Source organism: Aulonocara stuartgranti, assembly GCF_965226115.1.
Source record: "Aulonocara stuartgranti genome assembly, chromosome: 14".
In the NCBI taxonomy this organism is placed as follows: Eukaryota; Metazoa; Chordata; class Actinopteri; order Cichliformes; family Cichlidae; genus Aulonocara; species Aulonocara stuartgranti.
The window spans coordinates 28,272,644-28,295,746 of record NC_138950.1 but is presented as its reverse complement, the minus strand read 5'-3'; the positions used below and the strand labels follow the sequence as shown (position 1 = coordinate 28,295,746).

The window sequence follows — 23,103 nt, the reverse complement described above, 5'->3', positions numbered from 1 at the left end:
TCTGTACTCTATGAATTCTGGCTTCATTTTTTTTCTGCTACCATATGACAACTCACCACTGGTGCGTCTTATTTACACCATTTACACAGTTTTAAAATGAATATATGGTATTAGAGATACAAGTGCCTCTTATAAATGGGATATCTATAAAGGGTTTAGGTCAGCGGTCCCCAACCGCCCGGGCCACGGACCGTTACCAGTCCGTGAGTTGTTTGGTACCGGGCCACGAGAGTTGAAGCTCGGGTGTGAAATCTATGGTTTTCAGGGTTTTTGTCAGTTTTTATTGTTAACTCGGTTTCCCTGGGTCTTTTCACATGTGTTATGAATAAATCTTCTTTTTTTGGTACTATTACTGGTTTTATTTTGTTGTGTTTATCTGCGACACCTTAAAGGCCTGTCCATGAAAATATTGTCAGACATAAACCAGTCAGTGGCGCAAAAAAAAGGTTTGGGGCCGCTGGTTTAGGTGTTTTAGTTGGAATACCACACATAACCACTGGGACAATCTTTTAAAGACATCCACGCTCTCTCCATCTATGTTCAGCACTTCATTAGATTAGACTGCTCTGGAACTCGTTTCAAGTGGAAAGAAAATGGCTTTTTCACTCTTATATTCAGCCGTGTTCCTTTCCATAAGTACTGCAGGAACACAGAACTATGTCTTCATATTATTATAAATTTATTTTATGTTATTTTCAGCAGAATCCAGTCATTAATAAAGGCTTGGAGATGTCGGTTGAGGCCCTGGAACACTTTCAGTAATTTAAGACATTTTTTATCAGATATAAAACAATAATATAGGACAATGAGGAGTCAGGTCGTCTCTTACAAGCTCCTGTCTCAACTGAGGCTTTCGTCTGTCTTTACTTAAATGAAATACAGTGGGCCATTAGGGATCTTTCTCTCACTTTTACCTGTTATATTACCAACACCACTCACTTCTTTTTTCCCTTTTCAGTGTTCATCAAATATATGATGCTACTCTCCCTGGGGGCATAAATCTGTTTCCTCTTCAGCCTTTCACACACTGCTGTTGTTGCTGGATTCATATGAAGAGTCCCTCAGAGAGCACAACCGGCAGCGAACGTGCAATTATGCTTTCGCCGCTGGAGCAGAAATACATCCAGAGCAGCGAGAGCAGACTCACATAGCCGGTTCAATCAGCTTGCCGATATCATTTTGCTATAATCAGCTGGAAATAATGCAAAATATAAAATGTGTACAAATCAGGCAACGTCAGAAGAGTTGATTTTAATATAGAAATGCAACTCCAAATAATGTATGACCCGGGAAAAAAGCATCCCTCCTCACCAGGCAGCCAAAATAAACGTTAGAAAGAATGTGCAAATATTATCTGATCTAGTTCTGCTCAACAGGAAATTATCTCGACATTATACAGAGCTTGATTTGGCTTTACCCTGCTAGCTACAGCTCTGTCCGTGTAGACTTAATTAAACTTTTCAGTGAGATGTCCTCCTGGAGTTATTCTGCAAATGTCTGGCTCCCTCTCTATTAATTCAAATTTATGACTGCTGTAGTTCGGGGACATCACTGAATGAAATGCTGCTTTTTTCTTTTCCTTTTCCGGCATCTGAGTTCGTACCTTTGATTCCTTTAACTCCACCGAATGGCTGATGGAAACAGACTGTAACAATCTGAAAATTCTGTCTGACAGCAGCCTAACGATGATGAGCAGGAGCCTTTTTTCATTCGATACTCAAGCTCCGCTTCTCTGTAATGTAATTTCCTTGCTACCTTACGCTTGACCACTATGTTTTCATTATTTTGCATAAGTCACCAAGAAACTTGATGAGAATGTCTCAGGCTTAAGTGTCGAGAATATTAAAAGTAAATAGCCATCACAGGAAAGGCTTTAGACACACTTTCTGCCTACATTACAATAGCTTCCCTGCAGGAAATCATTAGGCTCATTAGGTACAACTGTTCAACTCATTGTTAAGCAAATATCTAATCAGCCAATCAGACTCAGTATGTATATATATAGATGTGTAGAGATGGTCAAGACGACCTGCTAATGTTCAAACTGAGCATTAAAAGGGGGAAAGAAAGGTGATTTAAGTCACTTTGAACATACAGGGTTGTATGCTGAGATCTCCCCACACAACCATCTGCAGGGTCTGAAAAAGAGAAAATATCTAATGTGCTGCAGTTCTCTGGATGATAATGCCCAGTCTCAATTTCTGCTGTGACTTTCAATTGTAGGGTAAGAATTTGGCACAAACAACATGAAAGCATGGATCCAGCCTGTTTTGTATCAACGGCTCCGGCTGGTGGTGGTGTTACAATGTGGGGGATATTTTCTTGGCACAATTTGGACCTCTTAGGGCTTAATGAACATAATTTAAACACCGCAGGCGTTGTTGCTGACCACGTACATCCCTTCTTGACCACAGTGTACCATCCTATGATGGCTCTTCCAGCAGGAAAACGCACAAAGCTCAAATGATCTCAAACTGGTTTCTTGAACATGACACTGATTTCACTGTACTCAAGTCACATGACCTCAATGCAACAGAGCACCTTTGGGACGTGGTGGATTCACACCATGAATGCGTTGCCCTCAACTTTCTCTGTCAGTTATAGTTTTTTGTTTTTTGTGCTGCAGTTGAGGTTAACTGAAGTATTTGACACCGCCATTACTGCCGTTTCTTTAAAAAAAAACAACAAGACATGGGTGATGTGACGATGTGAGAACGATAAAAAGAGAAAAGAATGCATTTGGTTATGCTGATCAAAGGTGCCCTTCAGAAGAGTGCTTCAAGTGATTAAAATAACTGCAGATAAAGACGACAACAAAGACTACATCCCCATGAGAGGAGGAGAAACCTGAAGATTAACATAAAAATTTAAAGTCTGGTACACGGAGGAAATTAAGAGAGATGTTGAGGAAAGGTGGATTTAAGAATAATCATGATGCTGCATGTACAGACACAAAAGGGCAGTGCAACCTGCTTGAGATGAGTGCAATCCTGAAACAAATTCAAACATGACAGTAATGCAATGAGTTGAATGAATATCAAATCTATGGGAATATTTTTCCGATAATTAAATCAAAGCAACGCATTTGCCATTTTGGTGATGGCTGATGATCAAATATTTGTTCTGTAAAGCATTTTCAGATCAATTTAGATAAAAGCTGTAGCCAAATTCACATAAACTGAACCGGCATTAGAGAACGCTGTTACTGTAATGAAATCACAATCGCTGTTTTCATTTCAATTTTGATCTCCCCCATGATTCAGGATTGCATCATCCTCTCTGTGAGGAGGAACGGTTAAAAACCAGCTCAACTAAATAAACGTCTTCTTTCAGTCCCCGGGAAGAAACACCAGATAATAAAAACTAGAAATTGTATCATTTAAAGAAAAAATCATCGGCATCATCTCGTGTCTTCAGGTCCTGCTTGAGTGGGTGGCAGGATATGTATGCATACCTGAAGGAATCTGTGTGGGTGTGTGTAAATGCGCAATGATGGGCGGAGAAGGAGGTAAATTAATAAAACAGATGGTTTGAGGTATATGGAAAGAAATTATTGCGAAAGGTCAAAGTGCAGAGTGTGACATTTACCGAGGCATAAATCTGTTACAGCCACAAACGCTGTCGTCGTTCCTGACAGCATCAGCGCGGGGAGGATGGAAGCCAGAGAGACGTTCATTGTTTGTCTGCTCCACAGCCAACACATTACTTACTGGGATTTGTGCGAGTATTTCACAATCTGCAACTTAGGATACAAAACACTCTCAGACACACACTCACACATGGGCTGGCAGAGCTCCAACTTCATTACAACAGCACTCGGGCCGGCTGATTGAGTGATCAAAGCTAATCACATTTAATCCTATCTAATCATATGTAATAACCAACACTGAGCGCTCAGGCATGACAGCGCTCTCCACTCTCTCTCCATCTCCCCCCTTTTCGTCTCCTCTCCTCCTTGACATTTGACACACACACACAGACCTGCAAAAAAACATGTCCTCCTCCCTCCTCATCCATGTTCAGCATCAGTCGCAACCAACAGAGAGCGGTAAAACCGCTAGAAGTGAGCTATCAAAATGAGGCGAAAAGGACATAAGACTGCCTCGTTAGAGCGCTGAGCCCGCGGCACGCCCAGCGTTCGATACCTTCGTGCTCTTGAACGCCCAAAAGAAACAAGATGCTCTTCCTTTCAGTTGCGCCGTGTCACTAGCAGCTTTGTCATGAACAACTGGAAGAAGAAGATCTGGTGGTTTCGAGCTCTGTGTATTCTTCCCCATTCATATTCAGCACACAGTTTTAAAGCAGGAGCATTTAAAGCCTTTGAGATTTCCCTCTGTGTTTTCCTTTGCTTTGATCAGATTTTGAAGTCCCGCTGAGATGTTTCTGTAGACCACGGTTAAATGTAATGATAATGCAGTGTGATCACTGGAACTGGTAAGGATTTAAGTAGACTTCACACAGAGAATAATTATGCCTATGGTGGGAATTTATAGCCGTTTCTGGTAAAGCTGAGGCGGGAGATGCAGAGGTGCTTCGTTGTAGCGTTTGCGGAAGGTAAAAACCTCAATTTTGCAGGACCTCAAACTATACGGTCCCTTTCATCTGAGATCTGCTCCCCTGTTTGTGTACTCCTCCATTCCTCGACCCTGTTTTTTAATCTCATTTTTATCAAAGTGTGTATTTCAGAGGACCAAAAAGAGCTATAAAAGCCTTGCAGTTGAATTGTCCCTTTTACGACAATATTGGACGTCAAATGGGGTTGTTTATAGAAATGTATCTGAAACACCCGTCCCTTAAACCTTTCTGACATCAAAATTACCTCTGCAGTTCGCTACACCCAGCCGGTAGCCTGGTGTGTGGAGACAGTGAGGATTGAACTTCTCTCTCAAGCTCTGTTTTTTCATTCTTCATACGTCTCTGTCAAGTCGGTCCGCTCACATCAGGTACAAACAGTTTTTCCTTTACACCATGTCCTCACAGGAATGGTGTAGATGACTGGCATTTTTTTTCAGAGCCCAATGTGCAATCATTGTCTCAAAAAGGTGCAAAAACAAGAAAAATACCTGTTGTTTCACATTTACTGGCATGAATGAAAGGGAAGCCATTGTGCTGAAGACAGCTTGGAGTGATTAAAACAAGAGCGTATCTGTTCAGTCAGGCGTTAGCTGGATGGAAACTCAGATGAAATGCTTTCTGTGTGGCGAGTGGTCAGATGCCACCTCCTGTAAACAGGAGAGCCAGCCTCCACCGTGAAGAGGAGTAAGAGCCTGCATAGCCTCAGGCGAGCATTTTTTAGTTTGTCTTTCTTAAAGATTTGAGAGTGCAGTAAAAAAAAAAAAAGATGATTTCTCACAGGCTCTTGGTGAATTTGATCAGGCATAACAAAGCATCCAGGAATGTACATTTTCTTGCAACGTGTTAACTCGTTTCATAAATCAGCTGCCTACCAAAGTGTGCAAATGAATTGCCAAGTGCTTTGTTTTCTGAAATGAAACAAAAGCAACGAGCGCCTTGTTGAGCAAAATCCACTCCCTGGTGACATCCGAGCTCAGTTCATTCCTAAGTACCACACTTGTGTCTCCAACTGGTGCAGTTTGCTGAGTATATACTGAGTGTGACACAGTTTAAATGTTGTTTCAGAGTCCTTTGCAGCCTGCCAAGGTAAATATCTGAGGAAGAGCTGTTGCGGTGTAATCCTTGTGCCCACAAAGAAAACAAATTGATAGCCAAGGCCTCGGGTTTTCCGAGCTGCACTTTACGATCGTAGAAAAACAACCCAACAAACATCAGGGCATCTGTTTTTGTTTTCCTCCCCAGGATGCCTTGCTGCGGCTGGCGGCAGTTGTGGATGCGCGCTCTCTGCGAGTGGCCCTTCGAGATGGCGTTCGGGAGCTGCTGCCCAGCACGGTAATGCATGAGAACACACACGTATTGGAATTTCCTCAAATTATTACCTAGAGGAAGGGGAAGGAAGAAGAAAAAGCTTCCTGTTAGTATTCAGAGTGGTGTGGTACTCAGTACTCAGCCCTGACACAGGACCAGGGAACAGAGCACCAAATCTTGTTACAAATGGATGAGGCTCATCGCTCATTAAACTAATCAGAATCAGATTAATTTTACAAATGAACGTGCATGTATACGCGGGTGTGTTTTAATTCCAGGAGTGTGCATGTGTCTACTTGCTGGAGGAAGACTCGAGGCTACTATCTGACGACCCGCCACATGAGCTGCCACAGGAGGGAAAAATCAGGTGTGTGCTGCTTGTGTCTGTGTGTGTCTCTCTCTCTCTATGCGGCAAGTCACAGATGTTTCGTCTCAGTGAATCACCGCCGTGTACTGATTTGCTGCATTTGTTGTTGAGGGCAGCGATACCCCGAGAAGCAATAGAACAAAGAGGAGGGGTAGAGGGGAAACGGAGACGGATGTTTCCTCTGTGTGAGAAACAGGTGTCGTCTAAATGAATGTGAGCCACTCGGTCCAAAATCACATCCTCCTCAGCACAGAGATAAGGTGACACACAGAGAGGACCTCCTCTGTTTTTGTCCTGGCCTTTGATTTTTACCCCATCACTTTTTTTTTACCCTTCCTCGCCCACCCATCTCTCTGACAGCTTCTTTTTTCCTCTTTTGTCATCTGCTTTCCCACCTTCCCACCTCACTGCATGAGTCTATCTTTGCCCTCTTTTCCCTCTCAGCCTGATCTTCCCCCAAAGAGCCACAAAGCACTATGCTGCCTGTGTTTAGATCTTCCTGCCTACAGCTACCGCCCTCCCCCTTTCCCGTGCTCCTCTTTCTCTCTCACCTTCAATCCCTCTCCCGTGGAAGCGTTGCGGGGCTAATAGCCGAGGTGACAGTGCCTCCGGTCCCTCAGCGAGGCTCACCGATCCTCTCCTCTCTTAAGTGCTCCCCGAAGCTCCACGACCCCCATGTGCTGCTGCGACTGCTGCCGAGGCGCTGGGGAAAAACCAATTCTACATTATTGATGAAACTGTCTGTTTGTCAGACAACCACCCCGTTTCCAACACCTCATTGCCACATGAACAACGGGAAGCCACACAAACCTCCTCACGAGGCACCAGCGCACAAGGACACGCGCACACACAACACCTGAGCGCACGCACAGACGAACGCTCACATACTCGCATTTATCAGGACGAGATATCGTGGCGATATTAAAAGAGCTACAGGGAAGTTTGTTACTTTTTCTCCTTCCAACTCACCTGCTTATATAAGCCTGTTATCAAGTCCTTGACACACACACACACTCAATGAACCCTTATAAGAGGCAAGGCCATGCTGTTCCAGCCTACTTTCTAATACATACAAGCCCATTATGTGGACCTTGACGCACATGCACAGCCACGCGAAAAAATAAACCTAAACAAGTTCAGCTAAGAAATCTTCCTTGAAGGTTTCTCTTCTAAACAACTTGTTGTGCTCACAATATGTGAGCCAAACAAGCCAAATGAAAAATGCTGCAGGCCAGAGTGCAAGGATATGATAATAAACACGATTCAAACTTGTTGCCATCTTCTTTGGGCCGGAGCTCATTAAATATGGAGCCAGGGGTAGTGTTGTCTGACCAATGAAAACTTCTTTGTGGAAGTTGTAGATGCCGCATCTTCTAAGCTGAAGAGCGGAGGGACCACCCTGCTTGCTATGAGTGATCCACGATGGATATGCTGCCCTCCATATGTATGACATACTTTTCTGGGTGAGATGATGTATTACATCAGCATGGCGCCGCAGTAAAAGAGTCCAGGGCTAAACTGGAGCCTTTCAGCCCCTGGAAACAATTTAAATATCAGTGTTTCCCCCCCTTTTGTCTTGATGGTTAAGTAGTTATGACAAATAAGATTTACATTATAGATTAAGCAGAAGCATCTGCAACTGTCATCTGATATGCAAACAAACTGCTATCCTCCAAGTTCAGTGTGTAGACCACTGAATTGTTATTATTATATGGGAAATGACATAAATAAGGTGCTTTTAAAGTAGTTAAAAGTATCGGTATTGGTGATACTGGCCCTTTATTTACTTGGTGTCAGATCAATAGCAAACTGAGAATTTTAGTTAACATTAAAACACACATTTTAACATCACATGTGCTGTCAGACGAACACACACAACAGCAAATAACAGTATTGTTCATAGTACCTCGGGGTCATTTGTTTTGCTCTCCGCTGTACCCAGAGAAGCTGTTTTGAACCAAATACATTACGCAAAGGTCAACTATATTTGTCACAGTAGTGAAGTACAATGAGAATGTTTTTTGACTGAAGTGCAATACTCCTCAGTGAGTTTGAAAAATGGGCATTTTTAAATCAATGCACCATGCAGAGATTTGGCTTCAACGCTCTGAGGGATTTCAGACTCTGTAGAGCCTGTGTGCATTACAGAGGGGCTGCTGCTCTGTGTGTGCGTGTGTGTGTGGCTGCCAAAGGGATTTACCGATTATTATCTGAAGCACATACATCTTGAATCTAACTGTGTGCACGGGCGAAACCGTGTTGCTTCCTCTTCCTGTTGCTTTCTATGCTCGTGCACTTTTAACACAAGGCGTGCACTGTGTTTGCGTGCGGTAGCCGGTCCAAAATACACAATTGCCCCAGTGTCCTATATTTTAGCATGAAACACCTGCCTTCTTTATTTAATGTAACACCCACAAAGACCTACACCTTTGCCATCACACCTGGCTTCACACCTGGCTTGCTCTTTCGCACACATACACACATATGCACAAATGAGTTTATAATTTCACAACGAATAATAGGGCTATTCAGAGGTGTTTTTGTTAGTATGAATGAATTCAGCACAGATCTGGTTTCATAATGTTGCCGCTTGTTTGTCCTTTTGCTCCAGCTGTCTTTCAGATTGTCTCCTCCCTTTTGTCTCGAATATGGCGCGGGTAATCGTCTGTCTCAGACCAGAGTCACACTGAACTATCTATCATACATCTGTTTCAGGAGCATCGCGGACCAGCTGAAACGATGTCAGTGCACCGGCCTTCCTCCATCCGAACTGCCAGAGAAGTACAGAATCTGCCTCGCAGCGCCGTTACCAGCACACAGAAGAGGTGTGGTTATGTTTTGAAGGGTAGGGCTTTAATGTTGCTAGCGGACAGACAAAGTGCCCAGCATGTCCTTGTTCATGCAGTGTGTGCATGTGCGCGGGAGCTCGCTTGCGTGCATGAGAGCAGAGAGATGTGAGAACGTGGGAGGAAAAAAACAAGTATGAGGAGATAGAGAGGGAAGTAGCGAGAGGCTATGGTTGCCGAGGGAAAAGCATGGAGCCGTGTGGGCACGAAAAGCTGGACAAGAGGACTAAAAAAAGCAGCGAGAGGTCTGTGATGAGGAAAAAATGCAGAAGAGCAAATGGAGACGAGTGAATACACGCAAAATATCACGTTTAGTTTTGTTAGGTTAATTATAGACCCTAAAGTACACATGCATGACCACTGTGCACTGTGCGAATCGATACATAATACTGAACACCCATCATAATAATGATGCAGGGAAAGAGTTAGCCTGGCACCAAAGAACTAAACCCATCATTCTGTTTGTTTTGTCCTCTGCTGTCCACACGCGCAGCAGCACACACCTCGGTGATGACTTTTATTTTGCTCATTAGGATAAGTTGTTGTTAAAGATGAGAAAAACAAATTAAAGAACAGAGGAAGAAAAAGTATTATGCAAGGACATCAGGTGTACTTTGTACCATAATTTTCTCTTGCATATGTAGCACAAGAACATGTGGGGGCGAACAAATAAGATTAGGAGCTAGACAAGGGCATGGACGGAAAACTAAAGGACGATTAAAAGACCTCTGAATAAATTCATGATGTGTTCTGAATGCTCTTCTTTCTTTCTTTCAGCTGTTGTCGTTCCTATCTTGGAGCAGGACAAGGTCATCGCTGTCTTACTGGTGAGTCAGTCAAGGACAAAAAATGAATCATCCAAAGTAACAAAACCAGTTGCAGCAGAGAAGGTCATTACCTCTAAGTTCTCCTATTAAAGAAGCAAAAGGCAGATTTTTTCAGTCGTGCGCCATATGTGAAGTCAGTTCTCCACAGAGACCACACAGCTCGCACCACCAGCTCCACCGAATAGCATTTTGTTGATTTTCCACTCTGTGTGTGTGTTTTTGTATTGCAGGTGGGCTGCGGTCCACTATCTGATCAGGATGAACTGCATCTGAGCGTGCTGGAAAAACATGTAAGCTTGCTCCTGCGAAAAAAACAGCCTGGCAGCAGCTACGGTGCTCTTTAGTGAATCGACACTCTTTGGCACGGTGTTTTACCAAAGAAAGAATAACAGCATACATGCGTGTGCTCTGCTGTGTTAGGAAATTAGGAAACACTGGTTGTCAAACAAGTATTAACATCTATCTGTACAAGCCTTGATGTTATTTTCTATTCCTTAACTATAGTCTGTGGTATTGATATGCACCAATTTTACATTTGTATTGTTTTACGGATCCAAATCTTGTGTATAATGTTAAATAGATGATGATTAAACAGAGGTTATAATTGATCTTTTTACGTCCACGTGGTGTCGCAGGCCTCGGTGGCATGTGTGCGGGTCCAAGCTGTTCAGACATCCTACCAGAGGCCTCCTCTCAGCCCTTCTCCACTACAGTCCCACAATGCACTGCTGCCCCTCAACGTCTCAGAACAGGACTACTGCGAGCTGGACCGCAACATCCTGCAGCTCTGTGGTACGCACACACACACTTTACAGACGTTATTTCATCTCTGCCTCTTTCACTCTTCTCTGAGAAAACAACAAACTCATGCACACATGCATATACGTATATGAGAGGTGGGATATAATAATGGAGCTGGAGGTGGATGAAAACACAAAGCATTGTTTTAAATCTCATGCTTAATGCTATTTCTTCACACATACGCATCAATCTTGTTTGTTCCCTGATAACTGTCAAAAAAATGTGGGTTGCATTTAGTGTCTTTAGTTGTTTTGGGGGTTTTTTGTGTGTGTGTGTGGGGGGGGGGTTCACTTCTTTTCCTTCTGTCTTCATCTGCAGTCCGGGCAGCCCTCCATCCCATGTCTTGTCTTCATTATTAGTCCCGCTCCTTCCCTGACCTCGCTGTCTCAGTGTATCTCTCCCTGGATTGCTTTCTGTCCACTTGCGTACATGCTCTGCATTCCCACTCTTCCTTAACGCCACTCTGACCTTGCTCTACGCTGGTTTTTCCTCCCGTCATCCTCTCTCTCTCTCTCTGTCTCCCTCTCTCTTTTAGGTGAGCTCTATGACCTTGATGCAGCCTCTCTCCAGCTTAAAGTCATCAATTATGTAAGTGGGTTGAGATCACTCATGCACTTTCACACACACACACACAACCTGCACACACACACACACACACACTGTGTGTTAAATATGTACAGTACATTCAAGACATAAAATCCTTCCCGGTGATTTCTACCTCTCTTCCTGTCATTATTTTTACTACAAGCTTATTGTCACACAATTACTCCATTAGTCTCCCCTTAATGTGCGCACCCTTCTTATATGATACACTCTCTGAAGCCAGGGGAGCAGAGCGAGAGGTGTAGAGATTGATTGCAGGGAAGGAGGAGCTGTGCAGAGAGCCGTGAGAGAGAGCAGAGTTATCAAGCTTCAGCCACGGTAGTCATAAAATTGTAGTCAGCGGGACTCTGGCTACAATTCAAATGTATGGAAATATTCACAGAAGAAGAAGATAAGAGAGGGCGAGAGAGAGAATAAAGCAAGAGAAAGTAGAGAAATTTGAAGGTTATGCTGCATCAAATGGACAGAGCTGCAGTCCATCCAAGGAAGTTTGATGGATCCAGGGACGCGATTCTTTACTTCAGAGTTTAGTAAAAGAAAATGTTAACACAGTCTTTTGTCCTCACATGAAAAGGAAAAATAAAACCATCAGCGATTTCTAATCGCGAGCACTGCTGCAACTCATAATCTCATAATAGTCGGAATAATTGCGGCCCTAACATACTCGGAGTTTCAGGTATTCCGAGTATTTTTAATTTAGTTAAAGGAACCAAGTGAACCCCGCTGCTTTCCTTCGACAACTGTTTTTCCTCATTTTCTATTATGTTTCTAAAATGAGAACATGCACTAGCAGGCGGACGCTATCAGATGAACTCATTTACCATTAGCTGCTGTTACCGGCGTCCCTGCGCAGCAGAAATTATAGATGCTGTCTTTGAGGACACGGATAGCAAAGGTTGCTCTGAAAACCAGCGTAAAGCGAGGTGGATATTTCTCTCTGTAAGCGCTTAAGTCAAACCTACCTGACCTTCTGTGCAACTTGTGCTACCCTGGGACCAGCTCAGCGGTGCTGAACAACGGCAGCGCGGCCTGCATCCTTTTATGCCCCTGAATCTGCATTGGACTTTTCTTTTCTTCATCCATCCGTCTCACAGATGAGAGCGAGGGAGAGAGACAGAGGCTGCGGTGGTGCAAAATAGACTGCAGGGCTTTTAAAGATGCATGTTAAATCCGACATGATTTGTTTTTGTCTATTTGTTTATTTTTACAGTTGTAAAAATAATGGGGTGAGGGCACAGGGGAGAGGAGAGGGAAGAGGAGCACGGGATTGTTGCTTCTGAAGAATCGTGGTTTTTTTCGGGTGGGAAGAGCTCGGGGCAGCTCTTATGGTATTAACAGCATTTTGAAAAAGGGGTTGGAGGGGCTTATTATTATATGAGGGTGCAGCAGCGTGCTTTGTGTGCGTGCACATGTGTGTGTGAGAGACTGGGGGGCAAATGTGTTGGCAGTGGCTGCCGTTTATTCCTGTTCTGCTTCTTCTCCATCCAGCTCGGTGGATTACGGAGAAGAATGCTGTGTGAGGAAGCGCTGCTGCATATGTGTGTGTGTGTGTGTGTGCGTGTATATGTTTGTAGCAGTGTGCGCGCAGGGCCGTGTACGGCTCAGAGTGTATTTTCAGTCTATGAATGTGAATGAAATGTTTTCATCACAGACAGCAGCGGGAAATTGGTTGCAACAGAGCAACAGCTTCAGGGAGCTTGAGCACACACACACACACTTTAATTTACACACACGCAGACACCAAATGTGATTTTCTTCTGTTTGTCCATCTTGGAAAATCACAGCTAACTGCGGGGCTTACGCTGAAAATGTACTTGAATAAATCCCGTCTGTTTAGCGTAATAAAAACCTAATTTCATTCCAGATTTTAATCTACTGCAAAAATCAGTTTGAATTCTCACCACGCCCCGGGAGCAGTCATTTTTCACTGTCCGCCGATTTCTTATCTTATCTCCACGCCTAGGCTACACTCCAAAGAATAGTAAATTGAAGGTTTTAAAACAATCTGAGCGAGTCCGATAAAGAGAGATTTCTGTGATTATACGTCAGGACTGATGTCGTGTTTGTGTTCTTCCGCAGTTGCAGCAGCAGACTCGGTCGCAGTGCTGTTGTTTGCTACTGGTCTCTGAGGATAACCACCAGCTATTTTGCCAGGTATACACACAAACGCACACACACAGACACATCTTTATCGCTGTCGTACACATTTGTTTTCATAATCTGTCTTTGAAATACCACACAAAAAACAACATGGACTCACATACTGTTCTCCTCATCCCCACAGACACACACACACACACACACACACACACACACACACACCATGACTCATTTATCAAAGAGCAATTTGAACATTAACATTTGAAGAACTCCTGACCTTTGACATCTCTGACCTTTTAGGTAGTCAGAGACAAAGTCCTGGAAGAGGAGATCAGCTTCCCGGTGAGGCAAAATATCAATGCAATAATTTACTTATTGTTTATTGATTTTCATCTACATTTCATGTTTGTCTCCAATGTTCCCAGTAAAACAGGTTTTTTTTACCGGTTTGATCGCATTTCCATTAAGTCTTTTATTTTTCCCTTTTACTCATGAATGACCTTCATTTCCTTCGGGGAGCGAGGTTATGTTTTAATAGCTTTTGCATGTGTCTCACTCTGTAAACACAATAGCTCAAAATGCTTTGAATGAATTCTGAAAAATTTGTACATACACCCATCATGGTCTTCAAGGTCAATTTAATTATTAACACTCAAAAACTGACAAAAAACCTTATAACTTAGAAACTATGATTCTTGCAAGTGTGCTGTGAATTTAAAATATGTCATATTTGACCTCTGACCTCTTTCAATCCAATTATATTCAGTTTTATCACAACAACAGTTGCTTAAAGGCGCTTTATATTGTAAGGTAAAGAAATTACAATGATACAAAATAGCTCTTCGAGATCAATCGCAATCGTTTTTCCTTAAATTATTTGTGGTGAGCTGCCTCGGCTGAGGTTTGCGCTCTCTGAGTGCTTCTTGTTCGTTATGTGGTCTGTTAAGCTGAGGTGTGGATTTCAGGGATGTCTTCTCCAATTTTTAATAAACAGAATTATGATGCAAGTGTTGCAACCCTGCGTGTAGTTTCTTTTTTTTCTTTTTTTTCGAGTGTCATGATAGAATAAGCCTCCCACGTGTAATTACTTATAATCCTCAGCAGGAGTTATAATTAAGAAATTTGGTGAGGGCCAGTAATGACATCCTTTGGGTGGCTTGCACTCTCCTGTCTCTGGCTGCAGTGCTTGTGTAGCATATTTAACAGGCTTTCCATTATCGTGTGAATAGACTGCGTGCCCCAGCCTAAATGATGTGTGAAATCTCGATAATAGCCGGTGAAGAGAGAAATCAAGACACAAGAAAAAAAACTTAAGTGGCTGTATGTGCTGTTTAGCAATGGTAATAAGCTTCACTGACAATAAACAAGCTTTTTTATATCTATTTTACCCTCATTATACTGGTTTTATTTACTTTCCGTGTGCTCATCTTGTCTTTATTATCTCCTTGTTTTTCTTACTTCTGTGCAGCTGATGTTTGGACGTTTTGGTCAGGTTGTCGAGAAGAAGAAGTCAATTACTCTTCAAGACATCAGTGCTGTAAGAGATCTATCTATTTGTGCATCTATCTATCTGCCTGCATCACTGTAACTAATCTGTTTGTCTTTTCTGCCTGCTACCATGGCAGGAGGAGCGCAGGCAACTGTCCAGTATGTTGGGCTGTGAGATTTCCTCCATGCTTTGTGTGCCTGTGGTCAGCAGGGCTACAGGTCAGGTGGTGGCACTAGCGTGCGCGTTCAACAAGGAGGGCGGGAAAAGGTACGTCCTCGCTTTGAGTTGTTTCTTTTTGGTTTGTTTTTCTGTTTAATGCTGAGAAGACCACACGGCACTCGCTGAAATCGCGTTTGGACCTCCCAGCTGTTCAGAAATCACTCCGGCGTTGATGGCTTAATGCCGAAAAAACTTTTTTGAAATTACTCGGCTGTCAGTCCAAAAGTGATTTGGCTTTTCCTAATGCCACAACTGCTGACTCATGGTAGATGCAAAGATTTATCTGACAGCAGCTTACAGTAATGTCGGGATGGGGCCTGATTAGTTGTGCCTTACAGCTCAGATTTGTTGAGGTTATAGTAGCAGAGACTGCACTGCTGTTTCCACTAAGATCTGCAGCTTACCAGCAGGTTGTGCTTTGTGTTGGCCATGAACAGATGCAGGGGAAGGACTGAGATGCAAAAGCAGCCCTGGAGTTTAACCTAGAGTAGCCCAGAAATACTTGTGCAGGGCTGACATTCATACGGGATTTTTTGCTGATAGCAGAGTGTCTGTTTAAAGACACATGTCAGAAATGTGAGTGTAATGACAGGTTCCAAAAGTGTGTGCAAAAAGACAGAATAATGGAAAGGTAAGGATAGGCTAGCAGAAATGATATCACTCAGACCAGTGATAGGCACGGCAACGTGTGACACATGCACATGCTGCTACAGCTTTACAATTAAATATATATAATACTCTCATGCATCAGTATAACACAAAGAGGCTATTTCATGTTTTCCAGCACAGGATGCTATTGAGCAAATACAGTCATGGTTAAAAGAAAGTATACTCTCTTAAGGCTTTAAATATCAGAGCAAAGCATCATCTGGTCCTTAGCGGGTGTAAAAATGAGGTAAATGCAACTCCAACACATCACATACGTCATATATCATCACCAAAAACTAAGCACACCCTTACAGCTTCCATAAGAAGCAGGAGGATAAGAGGACAGGTATGTACTTCATTAACAAATCAGTCCATCATTGTACAGTGTGAAAGATCATTCACAAGTGGAAAACATTTGAGACAGCTGACAATCACCCCAGGATCGGACGTCCCAGCAAATTACACCAAAGTCACTCCCTGTTATGCTCGGACGAACTGCAAAAAACAAAGTGGTACATCCCAGACTTTACAGGTTAGCATGTTAAAAGTTCAGTAAAGACTGAACAAGTCTTTGGGAGGGTAGCCGGGAGAAAATCTTTTCTCTCTTAACCCTCTCAGGCTCAAATTAAACTTTTTGTTGCTAATGCACAACCAAGTCCTGCAGTGGTACTTCTCAGTATGTATGTGGGGTAATCAGGTTGTTAGTTTTTAACTGTTGCAAATCGGCAACGCCTGCCTTGAGAGGGCTAATAGCACGTGGCAGCACAGCTGAGGTTTGCCAAGTTACACAAGACTTCTGGACTAATGTCCTTCAGACAGATGAGACCAAAGTGGAGATTTTTGACCATATTATACTATATATCCCACTGTCATCAAGGGGGTGGTGATTTGTGCTTGTTTTGCAGCCACAGCACCTGGGCAGCTTGCAGTCTTTTAGTCGACCATGAACTTCTCTGTGTTCCAAACTTTTTTAGAGTCAAACGTGAATTCATCTGTCTGACAGATAAAGCTTGACTCAAACTCGATCATGCGACAGGAAAATGATCCTTCGTACAGAATGACTAGAAAAGAAAAGAATCAAGGTGTCGAACTCCAGACCTGACTGATGTGCTGTGGTAGGAAATTCAGAGAGCTATGCTTAACAAATCAAACCAAATCAGCTAAAGCAATATTTTAAAGAAGAGTGGGTCAGAATTCCTCCACAATGATGTGAGGAAATGATGAAGTAATACAGAAAATGTAGCTTTGAGTTATTGCACCTAAAGGTGGAAGCAGCTTGTAGGGTGTATTTTTTCACACATTGCTACTGCATTTTGGTGCAGTGTAATATGTTATGTGCTGTAGTTCCGTTTACCTCATTTTAAGACCTGCTAAGGACCAGCTGATTTTTATTATCTCCTGATATGTAAAACCTGAAAGAGGGTGTGCTTTCTTTTTACCTTTTTAACTGTGGAGCAAAACAATTCGCAGATCATCTGCAATTTGTCTCGTCTGTCCATCTCTTATAGATGTGTTATAGCAAATCTTCTTACCTATTTGAATAACAATCTCCAAAATATTCGCAGATATATTGTATTTCTCAAAACATATGAATAAATGAATAAAATAAACATCCCTCCCATCCATTGGCTACAAAACTAGGCTGCTTACATTGTTTTATTCCTTTTCAAGTTACCTATTAAAGCTTCTTAGTCATTTTCCAGCCAAGCACCAGATTTGTGCACAGGCTGTATGGATTCACAAATCACACGGAGCTGCACAGATGCCTGCTGCTGATACGTGAAATCAGGATATTTTAGGTTAGTTCAAGCAGAAACTGTTGGTGATGCCGAGTGTCTGTGCAGAGAGCACACAAGGGAAACAATGCTGATTATTAACAGTCTGCCATCTGAGTCTGAGCTGAACTGATCTTCAGGTATTTACTGATGATTTGCAAGAAAACCCTGTATATGTTTTTGTTAGAAGTCAAGGCCTCACCTGTCCCTCATTCTGCATGGCTGTTTGTCATCACTCTTGCGAATCCCTACTCGGCAGTGCTTCTTGCTTAAAAGTCTTGCAAAAGTATGCAGCTGTCATTTATTGGGCAAGAAGACCCGCTAACTCATCAGGTTGTTAATATGACTCCATCAACAATGCACACCCATCTTTCACTGCAAGGGCTGATGCTTACAAAACGTACCATTATAACCCAGAGTGACACAGTTTTACACGGATAATTTAAGTCTGGGTCCCGCTCCGTGTCACTGGCAGATGTGGAAAGTCCGTCATTTGACAGAGTGACCGCCCCCAAACATGTACCACAGCACTTTTTGAGCTTGAGCTCTAATGTGTGTGTGTGTGTCCAGATGGCTGCGATGAGGATGACAGTGTGAGGATCTAGCGTCAGGTCATGAGCCTAAAAGCAGCAGGAGGCTTTGCTGCCTGGTTTGGCGCTATGTTTTGGCATGCGTGTGTATGTATTTGGTTGTGTGTGTGTGTGTTGCCCAGAGCAATGCTGCTATCTCCTGAATGCAGAAGTCTGTAAACTTGCACTCCAGCTGTTTGTCTCTGTGTTTGTCTAAGAAACTGGGAAAGTTTTTTTGTGTATTGTATGATTTCCACACACGTGCAGACACTCTCACGCAGTCCCGTGTTTGTACTCCCTCCCTCTCTCTCTCTCTCTCTCTCTCTCTCTCTCTCTCTCTGTCAAGATTGTGAGAGATGAGAAGGGATCATGTCCTATAATTTCTCCCTCTGCCAGTGGCACAAATGATAGAGCTTGCATCTCATTACCATAGTAACAGCAGCAGGATTATGGTCTCAGCTGTGCATATAATGTGATGAATATCCTGTTCTGTGAGCACAATCATCCAGATTTTAGAAGAGCCGTATATCTCGAAGGTGCATCGCCTCATTATAGATATTGTCTGATCATATTCACGGTGTCCTCTTCACCCGTGACACCGGTGTATAACAACATATTGTGACACTGGTAACAGGTCCGTATCTCAGATTTAGTGGCAGCAGGAAAAAGAAGCAGCTTGAGAATGAGCAGAAGCACATTGTTAGAAGGAGACAATAGAGACACTGTTTTTTTTTATTTACACTCAGATATATTGTTCTTTTGACAATTAGGCTGAGTGATGGTTTGTTTCTAAGTGATGGCAGGATTTTTAACTGCTCCAGTCCAGTGTCACAGAAGACATGCACCTTCTGGTCTTTGGAGGTGGACTCCCACAGGCTGTTGATCATTTTCTATCACAGCTTCAAATAACTGGCGTCTGCCACCAAAAAATATTTTCCACTCTCTTTATTCTGACTCCTCTGAATCTCTGAATGTCACTCGTAAAGATTTGTAGGACACTTGTTGAAGTTAAAGTGAGCCTGACAGGCTTTTTTTCAGGCTCCAACCTCTTTTGCTTAGATTCCTCTGAGGCCTCCAAGCGGAGGGCAAGAACACCTTGAAGCAATATACAATATACCCTGATATCTGCACAATAATATGCCACTGCCCTCTGTAGGCAAACACAGACAACTACAAGCATGAATGTGGTCAATGGTGTTGCTGTCAGTTTTGCCTTCACTTGTTGCCTGCACAGAGTTGTAAGTCTTTGTCGTAGTTAGCCAAGAGTAGAGACTGTTGTCTTTTCCACCTTCCTGTGTGTGAAGGTAATTATTGAGGTTTCTTATTTACTTTTTTTGCATGATTTTAGTTTTGGAAAAATGTCTCAAGTAAGAGCGTGTTCATGTTTTTATGACAAAACAGATTATTTAAATGGTTCTGATATACAGTATTGTACAAAAGTCTTTATTTAGTTTTTATATGTTAGTAGGAATATGGAAAATAGAAAATGGAAATGGGAAAAAAACAGCTCTTTGGCAATTTGATGCCTGTCAAAATGTGTTATCTTTGTTTTTCTGGCAGGCTGCTAATAAGAAAGTACCTAAAGATACCATTTAAAATTGGTTCATTGCTAAGTTGTCTGTTGCATGTAGACAGTACACAGGTTAATCTGTTGGATTAGGTATGCTTGAATGATTCATAGGTCATTGTGTAGTGACTAAAGCAGAAAACATTCCTCCTAAAATGTTCAGGTACAAAGACTGGACTAAAAATAAGTGAAAAAGCAACCAATGTCCTAAGAAAAACTGAAAGACCTTCAGGAAACCCGGAGAACTACTTATCAAGGGCATTTTAAAAAGTTATTAGAAAGTCTGGATCCTGGGAAGCAAATTATGAAGAAATAAAAGGTGGCTCAAGACTTTTGCACACTGCTCTATTTACATATCTGCAGTTGGATAGTTTAATTACAAGATTTCATTTGTAAGCCATTTCATAAATGGGAAATGTTTCATAGCAGTGCAAAATCCAGATTTGTTATAGCCAGGCTTTTACCCTTTACTCTGTGTGTGTTCCCTATTGCAGACACACCGAGGTAGATGAACATGCCATCCAGCACTGTTTCTGCTACACTTCAACAGTCCTCACTTCAACTTTGGCCTTCCAGAAAGAGCAGAAGCTCAAAGTGGAGTGCCAGGTACTGCACATGCACACGGACACACACAAAAACACACACCCATCCAGTCATATTCTCACATATGCCGTATGCATAAATATACATGAAGTTGCCCTTTGAAGAGCTATTTGTGTTCGCTGTTTCTCTTTATAGGCGCTCTTGCAAGTGGCCAAAAATCTCTTTACACATTTGGGTAAGTCTTCTCTCCTCCGTCTGTCCATCCATGTGTCTGTCAAGTGTGAAGCAAGACCAGTGTGGTGCAATTTGCATTAATTGAAGTGATCACCTTGTGAAACAAATGGTGCACATAATTGAATGAGATATTAGCGACCCTTAAGGTGATCATTGTCATAAAATCAAAAGGGCATTGAAAATTATGGGTCCACCTTTCTTTCCTATAATTTCCATCTATCTGTGGAGGTATTTCCATTCTTATCGAGCTGTAAGCACTGATGGCATCGTGATTGCAGGTACAAAAATTGATCTGTTGGTAGAGCAAATTGCCTCTCACTGTACTGAAGCGTTGATTACAAAAGCTCTTATCAGCTTGTGTGGCGGATCCACCGGTACTCGTACTGTAATCTCTGTTTCTGTCTATCTGGGTTTTGCTGTGTCCCCTTATAATTTCCTCTGTTTTCCATTTAATTCCCTCTCTCATCCTTCTTTTTTTTCTCTCGTTCTCCCCCCGTCCTCTCTGTCTCTCTGATTCTTTCAGATGATGTGTCAGTGCTGTTACAGGAAATTATAGTGGAGGCCAGGAACCTCAGTGATGCAGAGATGTAAGCCCTCTGATTCATCTTCAAAGGGATTTATCAGTGTGCGTGTATGAAAGACAGAAAGAGTGTGTGCATGTGTGTCTGTGCATAGTGTGAATGTCTTTATCTCCATTTGCAAAGGCTATCTAGGCAATTTGTTCTTAACTGACTTGCGTCATTTAATAAGTTACAAAATGACCTGAGATGAAACGAGATAAAACTCTCTAATGTTCTCAGCTGTGCTCCGTTCTGTCTCTTACCCCTCGAAATCTGACGTTCACTGTTTCTGCAGCTGTTCGGTGTTCCTGCTGGATCGTGTGAGCCATGAGCTGGTGGCAAAGGTGTTTGATGGTGGTGTGGTCAGTGAGGAGGAGGTACGGCAAACAAGCATTTAATTTAACACACATATAAACACTTAGCATGACTGTGCTGACAGTGCACAGCTGCACCGTGGCCTAATGGTCTAAGATTTATGGAGACTTTTTTGGCTGTCTTGAATTTGGCAACAGGGAGTAACAGGAAATTATAACAGGGAGAATTATCAAAGTACACTGAACAAATATCTACATACTGGAATAATAATGATAATAATAAACTTTATTGCATCACAGGAAAAAAGTTAAACATCTAAAAAGAAAAAAAGGCCAAATAACAACAAGACAAATAATAAGAAATACAGGAATACTAAAACCAACATTGTGACATTCATAAAAACTTTACGATTAAAAAATGGTTTAAAAGATTCAAAAGGTTCTGATGTCATTCCGATCACAATTGGAGCTCTGACGGATGAGGCCCGCTAACCTTTCTTTACAAGAGACCTCAGGATAACCAGCAGAACCTCATTCACTGGTATCAGTTAGTGCCCAGGCACATAGATGTTAATGAGTCCTTCATGTAATTCAAACCATTAAAAGCTTTAAAGTAATTAGAATCAGTCTTTTGAATGATACGGTGGAGAGGCAGCATATATATTGAAAGCAAAAGTGGGCCAAGCATAGAGCCTTGAGGAACACCACAATAAAATGAGAGCATTTAGCATCCCATCACTAAACACACACTTAATGAAACCTGACAGACACATATTTGTTAATTAGACAAGATGAAATCAAATGAAACCGTTCTTATTGAGTTCAGTGATGGCAGCGGGGACAAAGCTGTTTTTATATCACTTTGTCCTGCATCTTGGAACTAGAAAGCTCCGTCCCCAGGGAAGAAGCTGAGATTCACCCTGTAGAGGATGGGAACCATTATTAAGAATTGATAAAGCCATCCGTTGTTCCTGTTTAGTGTACAGGGAGGCTAAACAGGGCTGTGACTCACCTATCAGACGACTGGACCATCTCACTATCCAATTCAGTCAGATTTTCTCTGCAGCAGAGGTCTGACCGAACCATGCCACCAAACAAAAAGATAAAACAGACTCAATAAAAGGACGATAAAACGAAGTTAAATTGTTCAGTCAATGTGGAAATGAGCAAGTTTCCTAAGGCAGTAAAGGCACTTGTGACCCTTTTTCCAGACCAATTTGTAATTCTCATCAAAATTCAGGTTTTCATTGATTATGGTTCCAAGATATTTATATGATTACACTTGCTGATTGTCTCCCTATCCTGTGAGCTGTTAAGTAAAGACAAAACTGTGTGTGTCTTCGTGTCTGAGCACAGAATGAGTTTCGCATCCCAGCCGATCAGGGCATTGCCGGCCACGTGGCGACAACTGGTCAGATTTTGAACATTAAGGACGCCTACTCTCATCCTCTTTTCTATCGTGGGGTGGATGACAGCACAGGCTTCAGGACTCGCAACATCCTCTGCTTCCCCATCAAAGATGAGAATAACGGTAACAATGCATGAACACACACATTTGGACTTTTCATTTCATACCAGTGAGTTCAACACAAAGGGATTTCCTGATGAAATCATGCAAAATATACAACCTTGTGTACCAAAAAGTGGGAACTATCTGTAAAATGTTGATAAAAGCAGAATGCAGAACATTTTTATGTAATTCAATTTGACAACAGCTCAAAGCCTGTTTGATATTGGGGGTTAGCAGCACATTTCAAA

General features: G+C 42.4%; 1 protein-coding gene across 3 annotated transcripts in view; it reads left to right on the top strand.

The window, feature by feature from the left end:
* pde2a (phosphodiesterase 2A) overlaps positions 1 to 23,103 on the top strand; it is a 172,877-nt gene that overhangs the window by 132,475 nt on the left and 17,299 nt on the right. For 2 of the 3 annotated variants that reach the window (XM_082503218.1, XM_082503219.1), the window contains exons 3-18: positions 5,818 to 5,907; positions 6,162 to 6,250; positions 8,966 to 9,075; positions 9,874 to 9,923; positions 10,154 to 10,213; positions 10,559 to 10,715; positions 11,260 to 11,312; positions 13,407 to 13,481; positions 13,728 to 13,769; positions 14,896 to 14,964; positions 15,053 to 15,183; positions 20,189 to 20,300; positions 20,433 to 20,472; positions 20,995 to 21,058; positions 21,327 to 21,408; positions 22,702 to 22,876. In XM_082503218.1, coding sequence (XP_082359344.1) covers positions 5,818 to 5,907; positions 6,162 to 6,250; positions 8,966 to 9,075; positions 9,874 to 9,923; positions 10,154 to 10,213; positions 10,559 to 10,715; positions 11,260 to 11,312; positions 13,407 to 13,481; positions 13,728 to 13,769; positions 14,896 to 14,964; positions 15,053 to 15,183; positions 20,189 to 20,300; positions 20,433 to 20,472; positions 20,995 to 21,058; positions 21,327 to 21,408; positions 22,702 to 22,876 — 1,399 coding nt within the window. Of the gene's footprint in view, positions 1 to 5,817; positions 5,908 to 6,161; positions 6,251 to 8,965; positions 9,076 to 9,250; positions 9,342 to 9,873; positions 9,924 to 10,153; positions 10,214 to 10,558; positions 10,716 to 11,259; positions 11,313 to 13,406; positions 13,482 to 13,727; positions 13,770 to 14,895; positions 14,965 to 15,052; positions 15,184 to 20,188; positions 20,301 to 20,432; positions 20,473 to 20,994; positions 21,059 to 21,326; positions 21,409 to 22,701; positions 22,877 to 23,103 lie in introns of those variants that run through there. The other variant, XM_082503220.1, reaches the window with a different exon arrangement.